The sequence below is a fragment of the Patiria miniata genome, unplaced genomic scaffold (assembly GCF_015706575.1).
Source record: "Patiria miniata isolate m_02_andy unplaced genomic scaffold, ASM1570657v1 HiC_scaffold_23, whole genome shotgun sequence".
Lineage (NCBI taxonomy): Eukaryota > Metazoa > Echinodermata > Asteroidea > Valvatida > Asterinidae > Patiria > Patiria miniata.
This window is the reverse complement of record NW_024037062.1, coordinates 9,435,188-9,453,121: the sequence shown is the minus strand read 5'-3', so window position 1 is coordinate 9,453,121 and position 17,934 is coordinate 9,435,188. Positions and strand designations below refer to the sequence as shown.

Sequence of the window (17,934 nt, the reverse complement as noted above, 5' to 3'; positions counted from 1 at the left end):
CGTTTTTTTTTTACTCCCCTTGTATTGAAGAAAAGTCTCCTTAAAAATTGAATTGAGACCTCAAACTTGGCTGGTGAAATACTGAGGACCTTGTCTTTGCCTTATGATCATTTCTGAGAATTTTGTCAGCTAAAGAGTGAGTAAAGTTTGTCTGAATTTGTTTTGCATGTTTTTCAGCATTCGATGTCCCAGTCTGGCTGTAACCAGCTCGCGTTGTAAGACGTGATAACACGCACTGGCTGTTTTTATACACAGACACGGCTGATGGGTTAAGACTTCAAGATTGCCTCGACTCGCCTCCAGGTGACGTCTAAACATGCTAATCCCTCGTGCCGTTTGAACACACACACAAAGTCTGTGAAGTCTGTGGAGGCGGACCGTGTGTTGATCTTGAATTGGCCGTTGTGCAAGGCCTATTGTTGTATAATTTACGCTCCAGTGCACACCCCGGAGTATTGACATATATGAGGTTTCGGCAAGCAATATCGTACTGAAATTACTCTTGCGAATCAGTTTTTGCGGCAAAAATAATCCCGGAGCGAAGTGGTTAAAGGGAATGTACAACATTTGCTTTTGCCGCAATTTTCTGAAATAAATGGATTTGGAGGATTAGTATGTTTTAGCAGATATTGTTAAAATGACTTGTTTCATGTTTTAGGGTTGTAGATGCTGGAAAAACCAAGAAAACCAATCATGTTCTTGTAGTCTGGTTCCCTGACTCCACTTAAGATGAAACAGAGCAATTTATAGATTCTGGGGAATTGTAAGGTCAGAGAATCAGTCTAGCAGGCTTGTACCCATTCTTAGGTGTGTAATCAATTGCAAAGAAAACGCGGAATAACTTATTATGAAAAAGTAGGAGCAGTTTATGAAAAAAAAAACAGTTTTCTCCAACGCTGGTCGTCCGACCAGCGTTGGAAAAATACCGTTTTTCTTTAAAATGAAAGCACACCAGGAGCCACGATTTTACAGGATGCTTTAGACTGTCATTCCCAAACAAACCAGTGAGTAATTTCATGATAATTTGATCTTTTCAAAATGTGATGTTTGCAAATGTTGTATCTTCCCTTTAACCCATGTGATACTCACCCGTGGGGCGGCCAGGGCCTTGACTCTGGCAATCTCAACGTCATTCAGGATGTCGTGGAATATTTTCAGCCTAGGGTGGTCGAAGATGACCTCTTCCTTAGCCGGCTGGATGTACAGGCGGGGATTGTTGTAGTGTCGGTAGTGACACTTCATGATGCGCTGATTCTTTGGGGCCTGTGGAAATATTATTATTCTTTTATTCATTATTCCAATATTTATCCAGGGTTAACCCAAACTGCTTGTAGCTGGTTTTCATTCGTGCCTTGCTTTAAAAATATCAAAAACAAAACCTTAGAAGTAAAAACAAAAGTAAACATATTGAAGAGAATGTAAGATAAAAGATTTAAGCAACATGTCAATTCAAAAAGTAACGTGGTGTGTCCATCATGTCCATGCAGAAAACTTAAGTTTGATTAACCCTTACCCTACTAGACCCTCCAACGCATGCCAATATGTGCCTCAAGAAAATCTCCTATGTTTTTTGCATGGCCCTCCAATATCTGCCATGTCATTTCAAGGGTAACTGGACAGGCACTCCAATACATGCCACAGAGAACAATGAGAGTCCTCTGATAACAATCAAGTGCCCCCAGCTGGTCAGTATCAGGCACCCTCCAGGGCCTCCAACTCCTGCCAATTGGAGCCTTCACTGCTACATCAAAGTATCCTCCAATAAACTGCAGCTGGAGGGCATTGGCATAACCAACTGACATGCAGTAAACTACCCTCAGAGAGTAAGGGTTAAAGGTACGAGTCTAGCATACTGACAACACGTAGCGTGTAACCAATTTTCTTGTTGGCTCATGTGCGAAAATCAGTCAATGCCCAACACATTGTCCTACAGGCAATATGACAAGAGGTAGCCATTTTTTTTTCAATTATTTATTTTTCTCCATGCACGCAACATAAGAATATGTTTATCTGGTAGGCGAAGGGATGGAATGCCACAGTTTTTGGACAGTCAGTTGACAGTCACTTGACAGTCATCTGACAGTCACTTGACAGTCATCTGACAATCACGTGACAGTCATTTGACAGTCTTGACAGTCACTTGACAGTTACTTGATGGTCACTTGATGGTTATACGACAGATATTTGACGGTCATTTGATGGTCATTTGATAGTCAATTCATTTATCAAATAATGAAACTAGCTTGTGAAACGTCATATTTTGTATCTGACCTTAACAGCATGGGCTTCTCCCCTGCACAGCGCCTCATTTCATGGTTATATGATAGTCACTTGACCATACATGACAGTCATATGACAGTCATTTGACAGTCAATAATTCATCAAATAATGACACTAGCTTGGGAAACGTCATATTTTGTATCTGACCTTAACAGCATGGGCCTCTCCCCTGCACAGAGCCTGATACGCTTGTCTCTCTGGTGACGTATTCGGACCTAGTTCCTCTGGCTTCTTCTTGGTCTCATCCACCTCCACCCACCCCTCATCATCATCTTCATCCTCCTCCTCGTCATCCTCGCCTCGGGGCTGCTGCTTCTTGGAGACGTGGTACTCAAAGTAGCGCTTGTTGCTGTTGCCGCGCTCGTGCTCTGGGTCTTTGAAAGAGTTGTTATTGAGACGATCACAAATCAAATCACACTTTTAATTCACAAGTCAAATTGCAAGTCCAAAATCTAGTCAATTCACAAGTCGATTCACTTAAACGGGGATGAATTAAAAGGGGAACTGCAGAGTAATGCCTTTGATTTCAATAGCTTGTGTTTAGAATTGAGACTGAATGACTTGTGAAAGACTTGCGATGACTTGCAAATGACTTGTGATGACTTGTGATGACTTGTGATGACTTGTGAATGACTTGTGATGACTTGCAAATGACTTGTGAATGACTTGTGATGACTTGTGAATGACTTGTGATGACTTGTGAATGACTTGTGAATGACTTGTGATGACTTGTGATTGACTTGTGATGACTTGCAAATGACTTGTGAATGACTTGTGATGACTTGTGAATGACTTGTGAATGACTTGTGATGACTTGTGACGACTTGTGAATGACTTGTGATGACTTGTGAATGACTTACGAATGACTTGTGATTGACTTGTGATGACTTGTAACTGACTTGCAATGATTTGCGAATGACTTGTGAATGACTTTGACGACTTGTGAATGACTTGTGATGACTTTGACGACTTGTGAATGACTTGTGATGACTTGTGCTGACTTGCGATGACTTGTGACAACTTGTGAATGACTTGTGAATGACTTGTGACGACTTGTAAATGACTTGCGATGACTTTGATGACTTGTGAATGACTTGTGATGACTTGTGAATGACTTGTGAATGACTTGTGATGACTTTGACGACTTGTGATGACTTGTGCTGACTTGCAAATGACTTGCGAATGACTTGTGATGACTTTGACGACTTGTGATGACTTGTGCTGACTTGTGCTGACTTGCAAATGACTTGCGAATGACTTGTGATTGACTTATTATGACTTGTAGCTGACTTGCAATTATTTGCGATGACTTGTGAATGACGTGTGTTGACTTTTGAACAATATGTGATGACTAGTGATGACTTGCAATGACTTGTGATGACTTGTGAATGAGTTGTGATGACTTGTGACTCACTCGATTATGCTCAATGACAAGAAGAGAGATTATTTTCACCACTCACCTATTGCTAACAACTGCTCTGTGTATGACAAGGCCTGGTCCATATCGCCATTCTACATGACAAGATCGAGACAAATGAAATGATAGCAAAAAGGTTATTAAGATACACGTACAAGTAAACACAAAACCTAAACACTCAAATATCTAACTCAAGCTAGCCGCAAAAATTGAACACAATTTGACCTCCTTAGATGTCAAGTACATACAGTTCTGAATCACTTTGATTCTTTTTTTTTAAGGTTTTAGTTTCTGGCAATATTTAGATAATTTCAATGCAGTGCTGTACAGCACAAGTCCAGTCACAATGATCACAAGTCAATTCGCAGGTCCAGTCACAAAAGAGTCGCAGTTCATTTGAATATAGCTTCATGACCGGACTTGGAACTGCATGGCTTGTGATGGACTTGTAAGAACTTGTGACGAGCTGTGAGGACTTGTGATTCACTTGTGAGGACTTAAAATTGTGAGGACTTAAACTTGTGAGGACTTAGACTTGTGAGGACTGGTGATGGGCTTGTGGTGGATTTGTAAGAACTTGTGAGGACTTGTAATTCACTTGTGAGGACTTAAACTTGTGAGGACTTAGACTTATGAGGACTGGTGATGGGCTTGTGGTGGATTTGTGAGGACCTATACGTACCATGTACAATATGAATGAGAGGTAATCTAAGATGTCTGCTTTCTCCACAGTCTTGTCGGGATCGTCCTGTCGCTCCACGCGGTGCAAAGCCTCCAACATCCACAGACGAGAGTGGAAGTAATCGATGGCATTGTAGGCGATGCGGCCGATCTCAAAACACTCGTGAGCTGCCAAAAGCAATGAAGATTATATTAATTTGGCAGAGTGTTCATAAGAGGGTTAAGCCTTACAAGGGTGCACCCAAAACCAAATTTTTCCGGGGTGGGGTGGGGGTGGGGGTGCGGGACGGGGACGGGGTACCATAGTTTTGGTTTGAAGATCAATGTCTAGATCCGTTTAGCATTCCACAAAATTGACATTTTATAAATGTGGAATTGTTTTGAATGAGGCCTTAAAAAATAATCTTGTTTTTATGCTAACGTCCTAAAAATTACCCAAGTAGATGTAGACGTTGTTCTTTTTACATACTCTTTTTTTTATCATAACTTACTTTATTTCTTCGGGTTTAACAGTTTTTGGTTACTTAGTTCTGTTTAATTAACTGTTAAATTGACCAATTAAAATTTTCAGCCAAAAGTAACAATGTCAAGTTTGAGGTCGCCAATTTGGCCAAAAACTTGGTAGTTTGCGTTATCATAAACACACAATTATTATGTAAATATTATTATTATTAGTGTGATTTTTAATTTCATCATGAGAAAAAAATCCTTTGTAATTTCTCGAGTTGGTCGTGTATCCTACTATTTTGTCCTCAAAGTCCCAACACAGCTGTACAACATGTATGTATTCGTTTAAATTTAGTGCATTTTTGATGCAAGCTACGACCTTGGACATAAAATGCCATGAAGGTAGCATTCCTAAGGCCAATTAGCCCGAGGCACATCTGATATTCTCATACAGGACCCTAACAACAAGACCTGATCCCTGAAGTGACCTGGGAATAGAGAGCTGATACAGCTTGACCAAATGACCATCTGGGGATTAGAGGGAATATACATCATTTGCTTTTGCTGTAATTTTCAGAAATGGATGGAATTGGGGGGTTGGAAATATATAGCAAATATAGTTACACTGACTTTTTTGAGGTTTTGGGTTCGAAAATGCAATAAAAACCAAGAAAACAATCATTTTCCTGTAGTCTGGTTCCCTGACTCCACATAAGAAGAAACAGAGCAGTTTACATACATTGGGGAATGGTAAGGTCAGGGAACCATTCTAGCTGGCTTGTACCCGTTCATAGGTGTGTAATCGATTGCAAACAAGTGCGATGGTCAATTGGGGCCAGTATTTGAAAAAAAGCCAGTTTTTTCCAACGCTGATCGGCCGATCAGCATTGGAAATTGATACAAAAATACCACTTTTCTTGAAAATGACAGTATACTACCAGGTGCCATGATTTTACAGGATGCTTTACACTGTCATTCACTAACAGTCCAGCAAGGTATTTCAAAATGATTTGGTAGTTTTATTTTTCGATGTTTGCAAATGTTGTATTTTCCCTTTAAAGGCAAGATGGGTCCATCTCATGGCATGTCTGTAAATGTCACGGCCTTGTTGGGCGGGATTTGCGCTACCGCCTAACCGGGCAGAAATGTGATTTTTGGCGCTTCTGTGGTAGCGGGAAAGCCTTTGTTTTTGTTCTTTTTGTTTTTAGTGATGGCGTAGTTTAGGACACTTATTCCCCATGCATGAACACAATCTACTTGTACGTTGTTCATTGTGCCGCATTCCGAACAAACAGGGAAGTCTTTAAACAGACTGCATGGGTTTTTAGAGGGAAATTGTACTGGTACTGGTAGGGAACTCTATTTTTGGGGCATTTTTTTGTGTGTACGATCATATGAAGGTGTCTGCGAGTAGTCAAGGGTAAAAGGTAATAATTGATGATTTGGGGTTTTTTTCCTCATGTTTCCCCAAAAAAAATTAGGGTAGGGGCTGTCAAAATGGGGTAAGTATAGTAATCGGAGGCAGAACTATTATTTGTTTTGGCCTTACCACTACACCATTCGCGAGGCTTACACGCAGCGGACAAAAATTCAGTCATAAAGCAGCATGTACATGTAGGTACCAGTATTAGTTTTCTTTTACTGGCTTTTCCATAAATGCGGCGTGGCGTACACGGTCGTGTGAAAAAAAAAAAATCCCTCCACAACATGGCTAAATAGTGCCACTTTCTAACCCAATTGCATCCGAAATACTCAGAATTGGAAGCCCCCAGTCTGGGCCAGAGGTTCATTACCATATCTCTTCAATTCCCCAATTTCATGGCTCTCAGAACACACTAATATAGAATATTTTAAGTGTAAAACTTTTATTCATGAGCCTGGCGGACGAATCTTTGGCCTATTTTGCTTGGTTTACAAGAGTGCCGGCTAGTCTTTTGACACGGCTGATAAAGGTTGAAATGTAATTGTGCAGAACAATGTATATGCAAAAAACAATGGACCCAGTTTGCTGGTATGTATGTCATTTACAGGCCACAGCTGAATTTAGTTCTCTGGCTGCTAGTCTTGATATGTTAGGAATTTTTGAAATTAAAAAGTTGCAACTAATTTCATTACTAGTCCTGAAAAACTACACGACATCGCCAAACAAATTTAACGACTGGTCGTTACCTTTCAAGGCTACCATACGAATACAACATAAAAATTTTAAAAATAAATTTGTTAAACAATTAAACAAAAAGAACCTATTAAATTCATTTTTTTACAATATGTTTTAGGCTGAATAAAAAAAACACATGTTTCTCGTCCGGGTTTTTGGAAAAAAGGAGAGAGAGGGGCTTTTTATTTTGATTATTTTCAAGATGGCCGCCATTTTGAAATTTCCTGCAACCGTTGGTGTTTCCACTGTTCAAAGACACTTTTAAAATGAAAGACAAGTTGGACAAGAGAACTGAACATATTTACAGTGTCATTAAGAGTTGTATTGGTATTGGTATTTTATTTTCCGATGAATTTGTGGACTTTTTCTGTGGTTTTTTACTGCATTTTTCAAAAATAAAAAATAATAAAAATATCCAGGCGGTCTCCAAAAAGGAAGCGGGCGAGGACGAGAAACATGGTGTTTTTTTTACTTCCCCTTACAGACAAATTATGTTAAATTTTGTCTGGTGCAGGACGTCATTAATATAAAATTTGTATGCATTTTGAAGACAATAAAATGCGGAAAAGCGCTATAGATGTTCTGTTCATCGAACAGACATACATGTAGTTCTAGTTATTTTTTTTTTCATACTCGTACTCACACTCATGAGAATGTAGTTTGTACTCATATTTGCAAGAAAAATATTCCCTGTACTTGTATCTCGAAGGTGGAAAAACAAAAAACACAAATTTAAATCTGCTACAAGACTAGTAACAACACCTTTTGAAATGAGACAATTTGGTTTGGCATCTCTGTTGGAATGTATCAATTTCTGCAGGAGAATTTTGTCGCCTTGGGACATGTACATGTACCGGTACATGAAGTCACATGATCTGTTTCCATGAACCGGGAGTGAATCACATGTACATGTAACTACATGTACACATGTACGCAGCAGTTGGCACAGAACCAAGAAAGTGCTTCCGTGGTTAACATTCAAAGGAATTCTTCATATCCTCAAAAATACATTTGAAATGCAAATAATACTTGGATATTCATTCAAACCTAAATAGACTGTCGGCGCTATTTCAAGTTCCATTTCGAAAAATAGATTTTCTCTTTTTAAAATTACTATCTAGAAAATGCAAAAGTAATTCAATTTTGAATGAGACATCGAAAGACAAGAAAATCAGCCTTGCTTCAAAAACGTTGAATTGCACCTTGAAAATTATTCAGTTCTTGCAGGGTAAGACTGGTTCCTGTCCTTTTTTTAGAATCAATAATGTTGAGACCAGGAACCAGTCTACTCGCAGCGATAATCTATTTTCATACAAAATATCAACTGTAACCATTTTGATTTCAACTTTTATACTTCAAATTTAATGGGGGAGTGTGGCCTAGTGGTTAGGGTTTGTGACTCATGAGGAGAGGGTCAGGGGTTCGAATCCAGCTGCTGGCCATATGCTGTGTCCTTGGGCAAGCCACTTCATCCCAACTTGCCTCTCTCCACCCAGGAGTACAAATGGGTACCAGCATTAGCTGGGGAGTAACCTGCAATGGACTAGCATCCCATCCAGGGGAATAGAAATATTTTCAGTGGTTTCATGCCACTGAAACCGGAGATAGATAAGAAAAATCATGATTGCTGCAACATGACATGCATGATAATGGTCTATTCAATTCACTTTTTGAACAAACGAACCACCTGGACAAGAAAATAAATATAGTCATGAAAGTAAAAGAACATCTGACATGCCTGAGACCAACACTGAATTTTGTATAGACCAGATTACCAAATTTCTTCGGGGCCTTCAGAACAGAACATTACTCATGTGATTTAATTCAGTTTGAACATTTCTCACGGTTTGGCGCTAATCTTTCGTTACAATAGATTTGATGTGGCCGTGATTTGAATCCCGATAACTAGACGTGAAACATGTGACAAAAGGGGTTGTCAAAATTCATTACATTTTCCTTTGGGAAACGTAGCAGTGTACCGTGCAGTGCCTGGGGTGTTAACAGCAACACACAATACATGTAAGGAGTTATTTAATCTGAGAACCAAAAAAAGGAGGAAAACGCTTAAGGAAAAAGCTTAGCTCCAGTAAATGAGGCGTGAATCTAACTTGACTTTAGTAGCATTGTGAGGATTTGAGTGACGGCGCACGGTCACTAAAAAGCCGGCATGCCTGTGGCTTTATTGTTAACGGTACAAAGGATCAATCGCTTTTTTTGCACATTTTTTTTCCTGTTTGAAGCGACAAAATTGCTCAAAATCTTTGGAAGGGGGGCATAAGAACTGACGTGATGAAGTTTGAGCTACGTGGATACTACACATTTTGAGAAAACAGAGAAAACTTGCGCACAGCTTTTTTTTTTGGTGTCGTAACTGGATTCCATTGCTTAACACACATAAAAAAAAGAAGTGTACCCGCAAGCACAGTTTTTCAAAACCTCTTTCAATGTTAGTTCTATTTCAAACGATACCATTTGAGGCATTAAGTTTTCTTTTTATTTTGTGACATCACAGTTTTTCTCATGAATGTGGACATTTGCATTGAGCATATATTTTGTAAAAACCAAAAAGCCACCAAAACACCCTTTAATGGCAATATGACGGTTGAATATAAAGTTGTAAAAGGGACACCTGTGCAATTTCGAGGACTGCATAAAAAAAATTCAATTACATTTATACATTTGTAATATTTCATGCTTCAGCCTTGGCGAAATGTTACTTATATTTAGGGTTCGACTTTAGCGGTAGCCCGCTAGCCAAATGCTAGTCAAAACAGCGGCGGGCTAGTGCAACTTTTCCTTAAAGGGAATATACATCATTTGCTTTTGCTGTAATTTTCAGAAATGGATGGGATTGGGGGGTTGGAAATATAAAGCAAATATAGTTACACTGACTTTTTGGAGGTTTGGGGTTCGAAAATGCTATAAAAACCAAGAAAAACGATCATTTTCCTGTAGTCTGGTTCCCTGACTCCATATAAGAAGAAACAGAGCAGTTTACATACATTGGGGAATTGTAAGGTCAGGGAACCAGTCTAGCTGGCTCGTACCCGTTCATAGGTTTGTAATCGATTGCAAACAAGTGCGATGGTCAATTGGGGCCAGTATTTGAAAAAAAAAACAGTTATTTCCAACGCTGATCGGCCGATCAGCGTTGGAAATTGATACAAAAATACCACTTTTCTTGAAAATGACAGTATACCAGGTGCCATAATTTTACAGGATGCTTTAGACTGTCATTTACCAACATCCTATTAAGGTATTTCGCAAAAACTTGGTAGTTTTATTTTTCGATGTTTGCAAATGTTGTATATTCCCTTTAAGTAGCCGAGTCGAGTCAAAAGTTATTGGGCTACGGCAAAGATGAAAGGACAGGAAGAAATGAATATCTAATTTCAGAAAGCAAACCTGTATCACTTTGTGTCTAATTTCATTAACTGTTTAGGGTTAAATTTTTAGATCTGTTTATTAAAACACTGACAAGATTGCCTCTGGACACACTTTGTATACGTGTATGCGCATGGTTGTTTATTAGAAACTATATTTAAGGAAAAATAAAGGGGGCTAGTGAAAATGGGCTAGTTTAGAGTCTGTTTCAGTAGCCCAGCTGGCTAGTGAAAAAAAAATAGTTAAGGTCGAACCCTGTGATATGACCCTGAAGTCCAGAAGTTTCATTGTTACCCGTTGTTGAACTAGCAAACAAAACAGGAAATTTTGACTGTTTCATGATGTTTGCATAACCCTCAGGTTTACAGACCAATATAAACTGGGCACCATTGACTGGATTGACAAATACCGATACCCTTACTGAGAACTTTTGTTTGCTACAAACCTTCAAGTTTAAGGGCCGCGTAAAGTTATATTTCAAGAGAAAGTGACAGTTTGTGATATGGTTGGCATTGGCAATTTGGGGCCCATTTTAAAACTGGTCTGCAATTTTTATGTGTGTGCTTTTATACAATGTAGCACAACAGACACATTTGAGTTTCAACATCATAATATTTGGAGAACAAGTTCATTTGTAACGATTTTCCAACAACAACTTCTTGCAATTAAGTTCCGTTGTGCAGAAGCATCATTGAGCAGTTATTTTTTTTAATGATTTAAGAGACGAATGTTCAATTTTCCAAGTCTGTGTCCCCCCCCCCTCCCCGTTTTCTGCCCAATTAGTAGGAATATTTGTGTTTCTGCTCAGCATGAGTGGCAGTCAACCAAGATTTTGCAGGGAGAAACCGCAAATACACCAGTCCAAAAAATTAGGAGTTTCTTTCTCCTAGAAATTATTTCCAGGCCAGTAACTTCTTTCACCATATGAAAACATACAGGTTTTTGTGAAGAAATTTACCCTAAAGAGTTCTTGTCATTTGCTTGTGGTGGTGTTTGTTGGCTTTGACTTTCTGTTGTACAGAAATCTGGTGGAAAAATATTTACCCTAAAAAGAAGTGAACAAAAGGAAAGTGAACAGTGCACTTTTTATTCACTACAAAATCAGCTCGCATTGTCCAATTTTAAGTAGTAAAGTAAAGTCTGTCGCGAGCCAATGCGGCTCATCAGGCCGGAAAAAAAATCATGAGTGGGGAGGAGGAATATCCAGGTCTACCACAAGCTGACTTACCGGTGAGCGGAGGCGACTTCCACGTTCCTTCTATATTCCCGTCCGCGATTGACTTCGTGTCCAGTTTGTACGTGTCTTGAAGACGTAGCAAGGCAGCCCCGGCCCCCTTCAGATCCTCATTGGCGGGGAAATAGTCACGATACTGAGAGATGTTCACCAGATAATCTAAACGGACAGTCACAAAACAAAACCGAATTATTATAAAGTCGAATAAATAAATGGACTGGAGTGAGGTTTGAACCTGCGACCTCCGGATTGCCGTTCCAGTGCTCTACCAACTGAGCTTTCCAGCCCTATGTTGGTGGTTCCCCATTTTGTCAATGTCTTTGTTCAAGGGGCGCTAGTCAGAAGCCATATACCCGTAAATGCCATGCAGCCAGGGATCACGCCCAAAGTCACGATGCTAGCAACATTAGCAATGCTGCAAACCTGGGAAATAGCAAACGGGGATCAATCAGAGAAGGAACAACTTTTGTATAAATTTTCAAAATAAAAACAATTTTCACACTTTCAAATAAAGGGAAACTGACAAGGTACATTAAAATCATTTTAAAAATGAAAAAAGATATTGACTGGAGCAGGGTTTGAACCTGCGACCTCCGGATTACCATTCCAGCACTCTACCAACTGAGCTATCCAGCCCTATATTGACAATTTCCCAATTTGACAAATCTTTGTTCAAAGGCGCTGAAAAAAAAATTTTCAAAGCAATTTTCAAACAAAATCCCTTATATTTCCCTGAGAAATTTCCAAATTCCATGAGAAATATCTTCATTTTAACGAGGTTGCTGATTAGTCAAGAGGTGGTTACAGCAAAGCCACTAAGATACTGATAATATTCACAATGCATAAGCACTAAAAAGCCACCATAGCCAGCCAGTCAACGGACACAACTTGGAGTTGGACACACAGCAATACTTCTCCTATCTGGGTCACTGTCAAATTCGCCGAGTTTTCCCTGATTTGGTATTTTTCCCAAATTCCCCGTGTTTTCCCATGCTGGAAAAAAAATGGAAACTCAAAGTTTTCCCTGATTTCCAGAGTACCTGGAAACTCTGCTTTTGATGACAGTTTACCCATCACAGAAAGCCAACACAGAGGCCATACAGGACCCAGAACACTACCTGTCCCACCCAGTCAATGCCTTACCTGATTATAGATGAAGATATTTCTCATGGAATTTTGGAAATTTCTCAGGGGAAATGGAGTGTCATGGCCTAGCGGTTAAGAGCACCGGACTCATGTTCTGGTGTTTCAGAGGCAACAGTGACGTGGGTTCGAGCCCGCCGGCGGACACTTGTGCCCTTAAGCAAGGCACTTAACCATTCTTGCTTCGTCCTTCAGATGGGACGTAAAGCCGTAGGTCCCGTGTGTTGTGTAATGCAGGTTAAAAAAAAACAGTAACACTTGTCGCTTAGAGAAGGGGTTTGCCCCGGTGTCCTGGCAGTGGCCGCAGCACCTTGTAAACCCTTAACCCTTACCCCCTAGGCCCTTGTTGCTTACAACCATCCTCAATCCTCCAAAATCCTCCAAAATTTTCCAAAATTTTGCAAATCCGCCTAAATTTTTCAAAATTGTCAGACAGTCCTGCCTCAAAATGCATTCATCCTCAATCCTCCAAAATCCTCCTCATCCCAAAACTTTGCACTCGTGTTTAACCCTTACTCTCTGAGGGTAGTTTACTGCATGTCAGTTGGTTATGCCAATGCCCTCCAGCTGCAGTTTATTGGCAGATAGTTTTATTTAACAGTGAAGGCTCCAATTGGCAGGAGTTGGAGGCCCTGGAGGGTGCCTGATACTGACCAGCTGGGGGCACTCACTTTGTTATCAGAGGACTCTCATTGTTCTCTGTGGCATGTATTGGAGTGCCTGTCCAGTTACCCTTGAAATGACATGGCAGATATTGGAGGGCCATGCAAAAAACATAGGAGATTTTCTTGAGGCACATATTGGCATGCGTTGGAGGGTCTAGTAGGGTAAGGGTTAATAGACATAACTCCCAGTGCCTTGAGTACCTATACTCCGTTGCGATAATGCCTGAATAGGTCTCTGCAACGTAACCATACAGATACAGATACTTTGAAAAACCTACTTGTTTTGGGGACGTCTAGCCGGATGATGTTCTCCACCTCGGACCACTCCCAAATGAATCTCTTGACCAACAGCAAGCCGTTGACTGGATGGGACAGGTAGTGTTCTGGGTCCTGTACTGCCTCTGTGTTGGCTTTCTGCAACTCATCCATCAACCTGCGCAATTGAGAAACAAAAAAAATAACTTTAAAGTTTCTTTTGGAGATTGCTAACATTTAGAGAACTTACTTCCAGAAGTGAAGAAAAAAAAACACAAATTGTGTGCACAAATGTCAACATGCAACGTGTTTTAGAACCCAAAAGGCTGCATTCTGGATGAAAGTGCCCCTTTAACCCTAACTCCCTAGCATGATTTACTAGGAACCGTACCCATCCTGGCAAATTCCAACACCATGTGGGAAACTGCACACATATATTTCTGACTTTGATTCTGGAGGTGTGCCAACCCAATGTAAAAGACTGTCGGTTTAGGGGTACTGTACCCATCCTGACAGATTCCAACAAAGCATGCCGTTGGGGTTTGATGGGTTGAGTTCTGTTAGGGTTTAAGGACAAGATTGCTACATGTATGATGTACATGTAGGCAGATATTTTTGATCAAAAGGAAAAATTGTGAAAATGTTTTTAAGGCAAAGCGAAAGGTTCATATTCTTTGACAAAAGAGTTTTTTGTTTAATTATTAGATTCTTATAACTCCTATGTTACAAACTGTAACATAGGAGTTACCATAACGTCGGTTTACCAAAAAATATATTCCTCCAGAGATTTTATGATTGATAATTCTTTAATAACTGCTGTGGTAGTATATCACTTATACCCTTATAATCAAAGGGTACTGAAACAATTCTTCCAACAATTCACGGTATGAAGAAAGTTACAAATGCAATTGCAAGGTATTTTGATTATTGCCATGTCCTTTGTTTTGTAACATGAGTTGCCAACAAAGAAACTTATTGCCAAACCAACAGAAAGTAGTGAAGTCACATCACTTGAAGGGATCTTAGGTGAGAAAAATCCACCCTAAATGCTTTGACTTTATGAAATAACACACAGTTCAACTTGAAGGAATACCCCCTTTAAAAGTAAGTGAGTTACCATTGAATCGCCCATATTCAGTGATAAAATAAAACATGAACTACTGTACTTGACAATATAAGATCTACAGTATAAGTTAAATTTTGCATTCCGTCAATTGACTTTCAAATTTACGAATATCAGTATCACGACTTGGGCAGACATAATTCTAATACTGTACATAGGTTAGGCAGGGTGAAAGTTCCCTGACCTGCAGGCCGGGACATGACCAGTAGACACAGGAAGTTTTGGGCACAGTGCCACATGTCTAGTGTGTACGTGCTGAAACGTGTGGGTGGATAGAGGACCCAATTACTGGCCAGCCCTGCCACGTGTACACAAGTTGTCAATGTACACGTGAATACCCAGTAACCTTGCACTCAAGTATGCAATAAGAGTTTCTGTGTAATCCACCAATGCACCAACTGCACCCAATAACCAAAATTGCCTTTGCCGGCCAAATCACTATTTGTATGTTGTCATTTTTTCTCCTACATGTAATAAATTATTTAAACATTAACAGACAACTGCATTTTTGCACAACAACTTCAAGACAATGGTGCTCCATGATGCGTGACCCTGGAATGTAACCCAAGGTGTCATTGAAAAGCGCACAGCTTCAGCTTTAAGATGATATCATGCTTCTTGCTTGTAGCCAAATAGTCTGGCCATAATAACCCTTTCAAGTAGGGTTACTTTTTTTTATTCACCCTGTACACTACAATAATGGTTGAGGCAAGGTTGAGGCAGCTCTATAGTTATGAGAAGTGAAACATGAGTGACCTCGATTCTGCATTAGAGACTGTCCTTGTCCCGTTTGTTTTTCATCACCAATTGCCAGGTAATTCAATTTGTGGAAATTTTCCAACTGCAGTTGTGCAATTATTAGGCTGGTGGAAAGGAATTCCTTGGGCGATGGAAAGCAATTTGCATGAACTGAAAAGACGATTTTTTTTTTTTTAACAGGGATGAAAGTGGGTTATAACATAAACGTACATGTACCAGTAACTCTGTTAAATAATAAATTCTTAGTCGTTCAATTTTATAAAATTTTAAGCAAATTAATTGAACAATAAAAAAGACATGAAAGTATTTGGGATGTACATACATGTATGTATACTTGCTGAATAAATTCAGTTTCAGTTGAATCGGCAAAAAAATCACCGAAAAGTAAATGTATACGTGTATAGACTTTTATCATGCTGCCACCATTTCAGTCATGTTCCCTGTATCCAATAACAGTACTGAACGATAATGTTTTTTGTGCAAAAAGGAACCAGACTATTTTTCCTTCCAGCCTCGCTTTGGTTACGTTGATTTGAATGGGAAAAAATCAAGATGGCCGCAACATGATAATGGTCTATAGTGAATGATTTTGTCCTGAACAAATTTTGTTCAAGGCAAGACTAAGCAGGTCTAGTAAAGCCGGTCCCAGAGTGCACGCAATTCTATCCAATTGATTCAGAATGGTTAGTCACTGAAAGTCTTTTCATGCATCTGGTCTTCACAATGGGCCGGAGTAGCATGAATTTAGCTTTTTATGAAATACGGACTCATTGGTGGTATTGCGCATGCTCATGCACAGATAACTAGGAGAGGGACCGGTCACGTGAGAGGGTTTAACCAATAAAAGGGAAAAAGAGTCCGATTTTCATACGAGTCCGATTTTCATATGACACCGGAATTTAGCCCAACCATTGCGGGGTAATCCTATACAACAGCACTGCCCGACTCTCAGGTGACAGTCAGTGAGTCAGTCAGTGAGATCGTTACAAAGAGGACACTAGGCTGGCCCTCTGGGACCAGCACAAAGCTACAACTATATATTTTTAAACGGCGAATATCTACAAAATATATGTACATGTAAGTAAACATTCTCATTCAAAGCCAGTGTATTAAATTTTGCAAAAATTTGCAACAACAAAAATGACTGACAATTTTTTTTTGAATTATTAAAAAAAAATTATAAACTCCTTACTTTTTGACTTTCTGAATTTTCAGTTCCTCCTGCTTGACGTATTCCCTTAACGCATCCAGCATGCTGCTCTCTGTGTAGATCACATGTTCTAGATCGACCAATGACGTGAACACCTCCGCCTGACATGTTACTATCAGGCCTAGCAGGCTCAGTAACACTAACGTCCGCATTCTGCTGTACTCTCTATGTAAAACGGTAAAAGAAAATTCAAAATTTAACCAAATAATGCAAGTTAAAAAGTCAGTCAGTTTTTTTTTCGCAAGCCTTCAGACAACAATTTGTATACAGTGTTTATTAACCCTAACTCTCTATGAATTTTTGAACTTATGCATACAGCCTCAATCCTGCAAAATCCTCCATTATTTCGGATGTGGTCCGGTGGGGGGGGGGGGTTGACCACAGCCTCAATCCTGCAAAATCCTCCAGCAATCACTGTCAATATGTTGAGGCAGAGCCAGTGACATCCTGGAGCAGTGCGGATGATTTCAAATATAATCTAGGCCTAAATTTATGCACGGCTGAGCGTAAACAACACAAGGTCTGGCCCAAGACCTTGACACAGTGCATCCTCCAAAATCAGCCACACATTTTTGCCCTATACATGTAGCCTCAATCCTGCAAAATCCTCCATATTGCAAAGAGGATTTTGGAGGATTTGGGAAGGTTAGGGTTAACAGGAATTATACAACTTGGTAGCTTTTTTATTGTTCCAACCTTTTTCAACAGTGACGGGCTTACTAAAATTTAAAAGATTGTAACAACATACATGTACCAAAGGCAAAATCATTTTCTACAATTATATAGAATTCAAAGAAAATCGATCGAAAATTGAAAGAAAAATGGATAACATCACGATTGTGACAATGAATATTTAAATAATCTTGGTTTCTAAATTAAGGAAATTTACATAAATGTGATATAGTACACGTACATATATGTACATGTAGTAACTTAGTAAAACACGTGCATACATGTACCACACATTGCAATATTACTCATCATATGTTCCGTTTTATTGAACTGTAAACATTCTTCCGATTCACTCTCAAGATTGTAATAAGTTGCTGGTATCATAAATAATTCTGTTCCATAAGACTCAACCAACCGATCAAGACACTTCACTTCACTCTAAAACACTGGAGGATCAATCTTCAACAGACACTTAAGATGGCTCATCAAATCAAATTGTTAGTTTT

The 17,934-nt window shown here is 39.5% G+C and overlaps 1 protein-coding gene and 1 non-coding gene across 4 annotated transcripts in view; both read right to left on the bottom strand.

Moving 5' to 3' along the window:
* LOC119731136 (prolyl 4-hydroxylase subunit alpha-1-like) overlaps positions 1–17,934 on the bottom strand; it is a 30,316-nt gene that overhangs the window by 10,239 nt on the left and 2,143 nt on the right. For 2 of the 3 annotated variants that reach the window (XM_038204161.1, XM_038204162.1), the window contains exons 2-8: positions 16,739–16,921; positions 13,688–13,842; positions 11,596–11,760; positions 4,380–4,546; positions 3,741–3,792; positions 2,428–2,654; positions 1,090–1,263 (exon numbers count right to left, since the gene is read on the bottom strand). In XM_038204161.1, coding sequence (XP_038060089.1) covers positions 1,090–1,263; positions 2,428–2,654; positions 3,741–3,792; positions 4,380–4,546; positions 11,596–11,760; positions 13,688–13,842; positions 16,739–16,908 — 1,110 coding nt within the window. In that variant the 5' untranslated portion in view covers positions 16,909–16,921. Of the gene's footprint in view, positions 1–1,089; positions 1,264–2,427; positions 2,655–3,740; positions 3,793–4,379; positions 4,547–11,595; positions 11,761–13,687; positions 13,843–16,738; positions 16,924–17,934 lie in introns of all 3 variants that reach the window. The other variant, XM_038204160.1, reaches the window with a different exon arrangement.
* On the bottom strand, positions 12,165–12,237 carry Trnat-ggu. Its single transcript has one exon. It is a non-coding gene; the product is annotated as a tRNA-Thr (tRNA).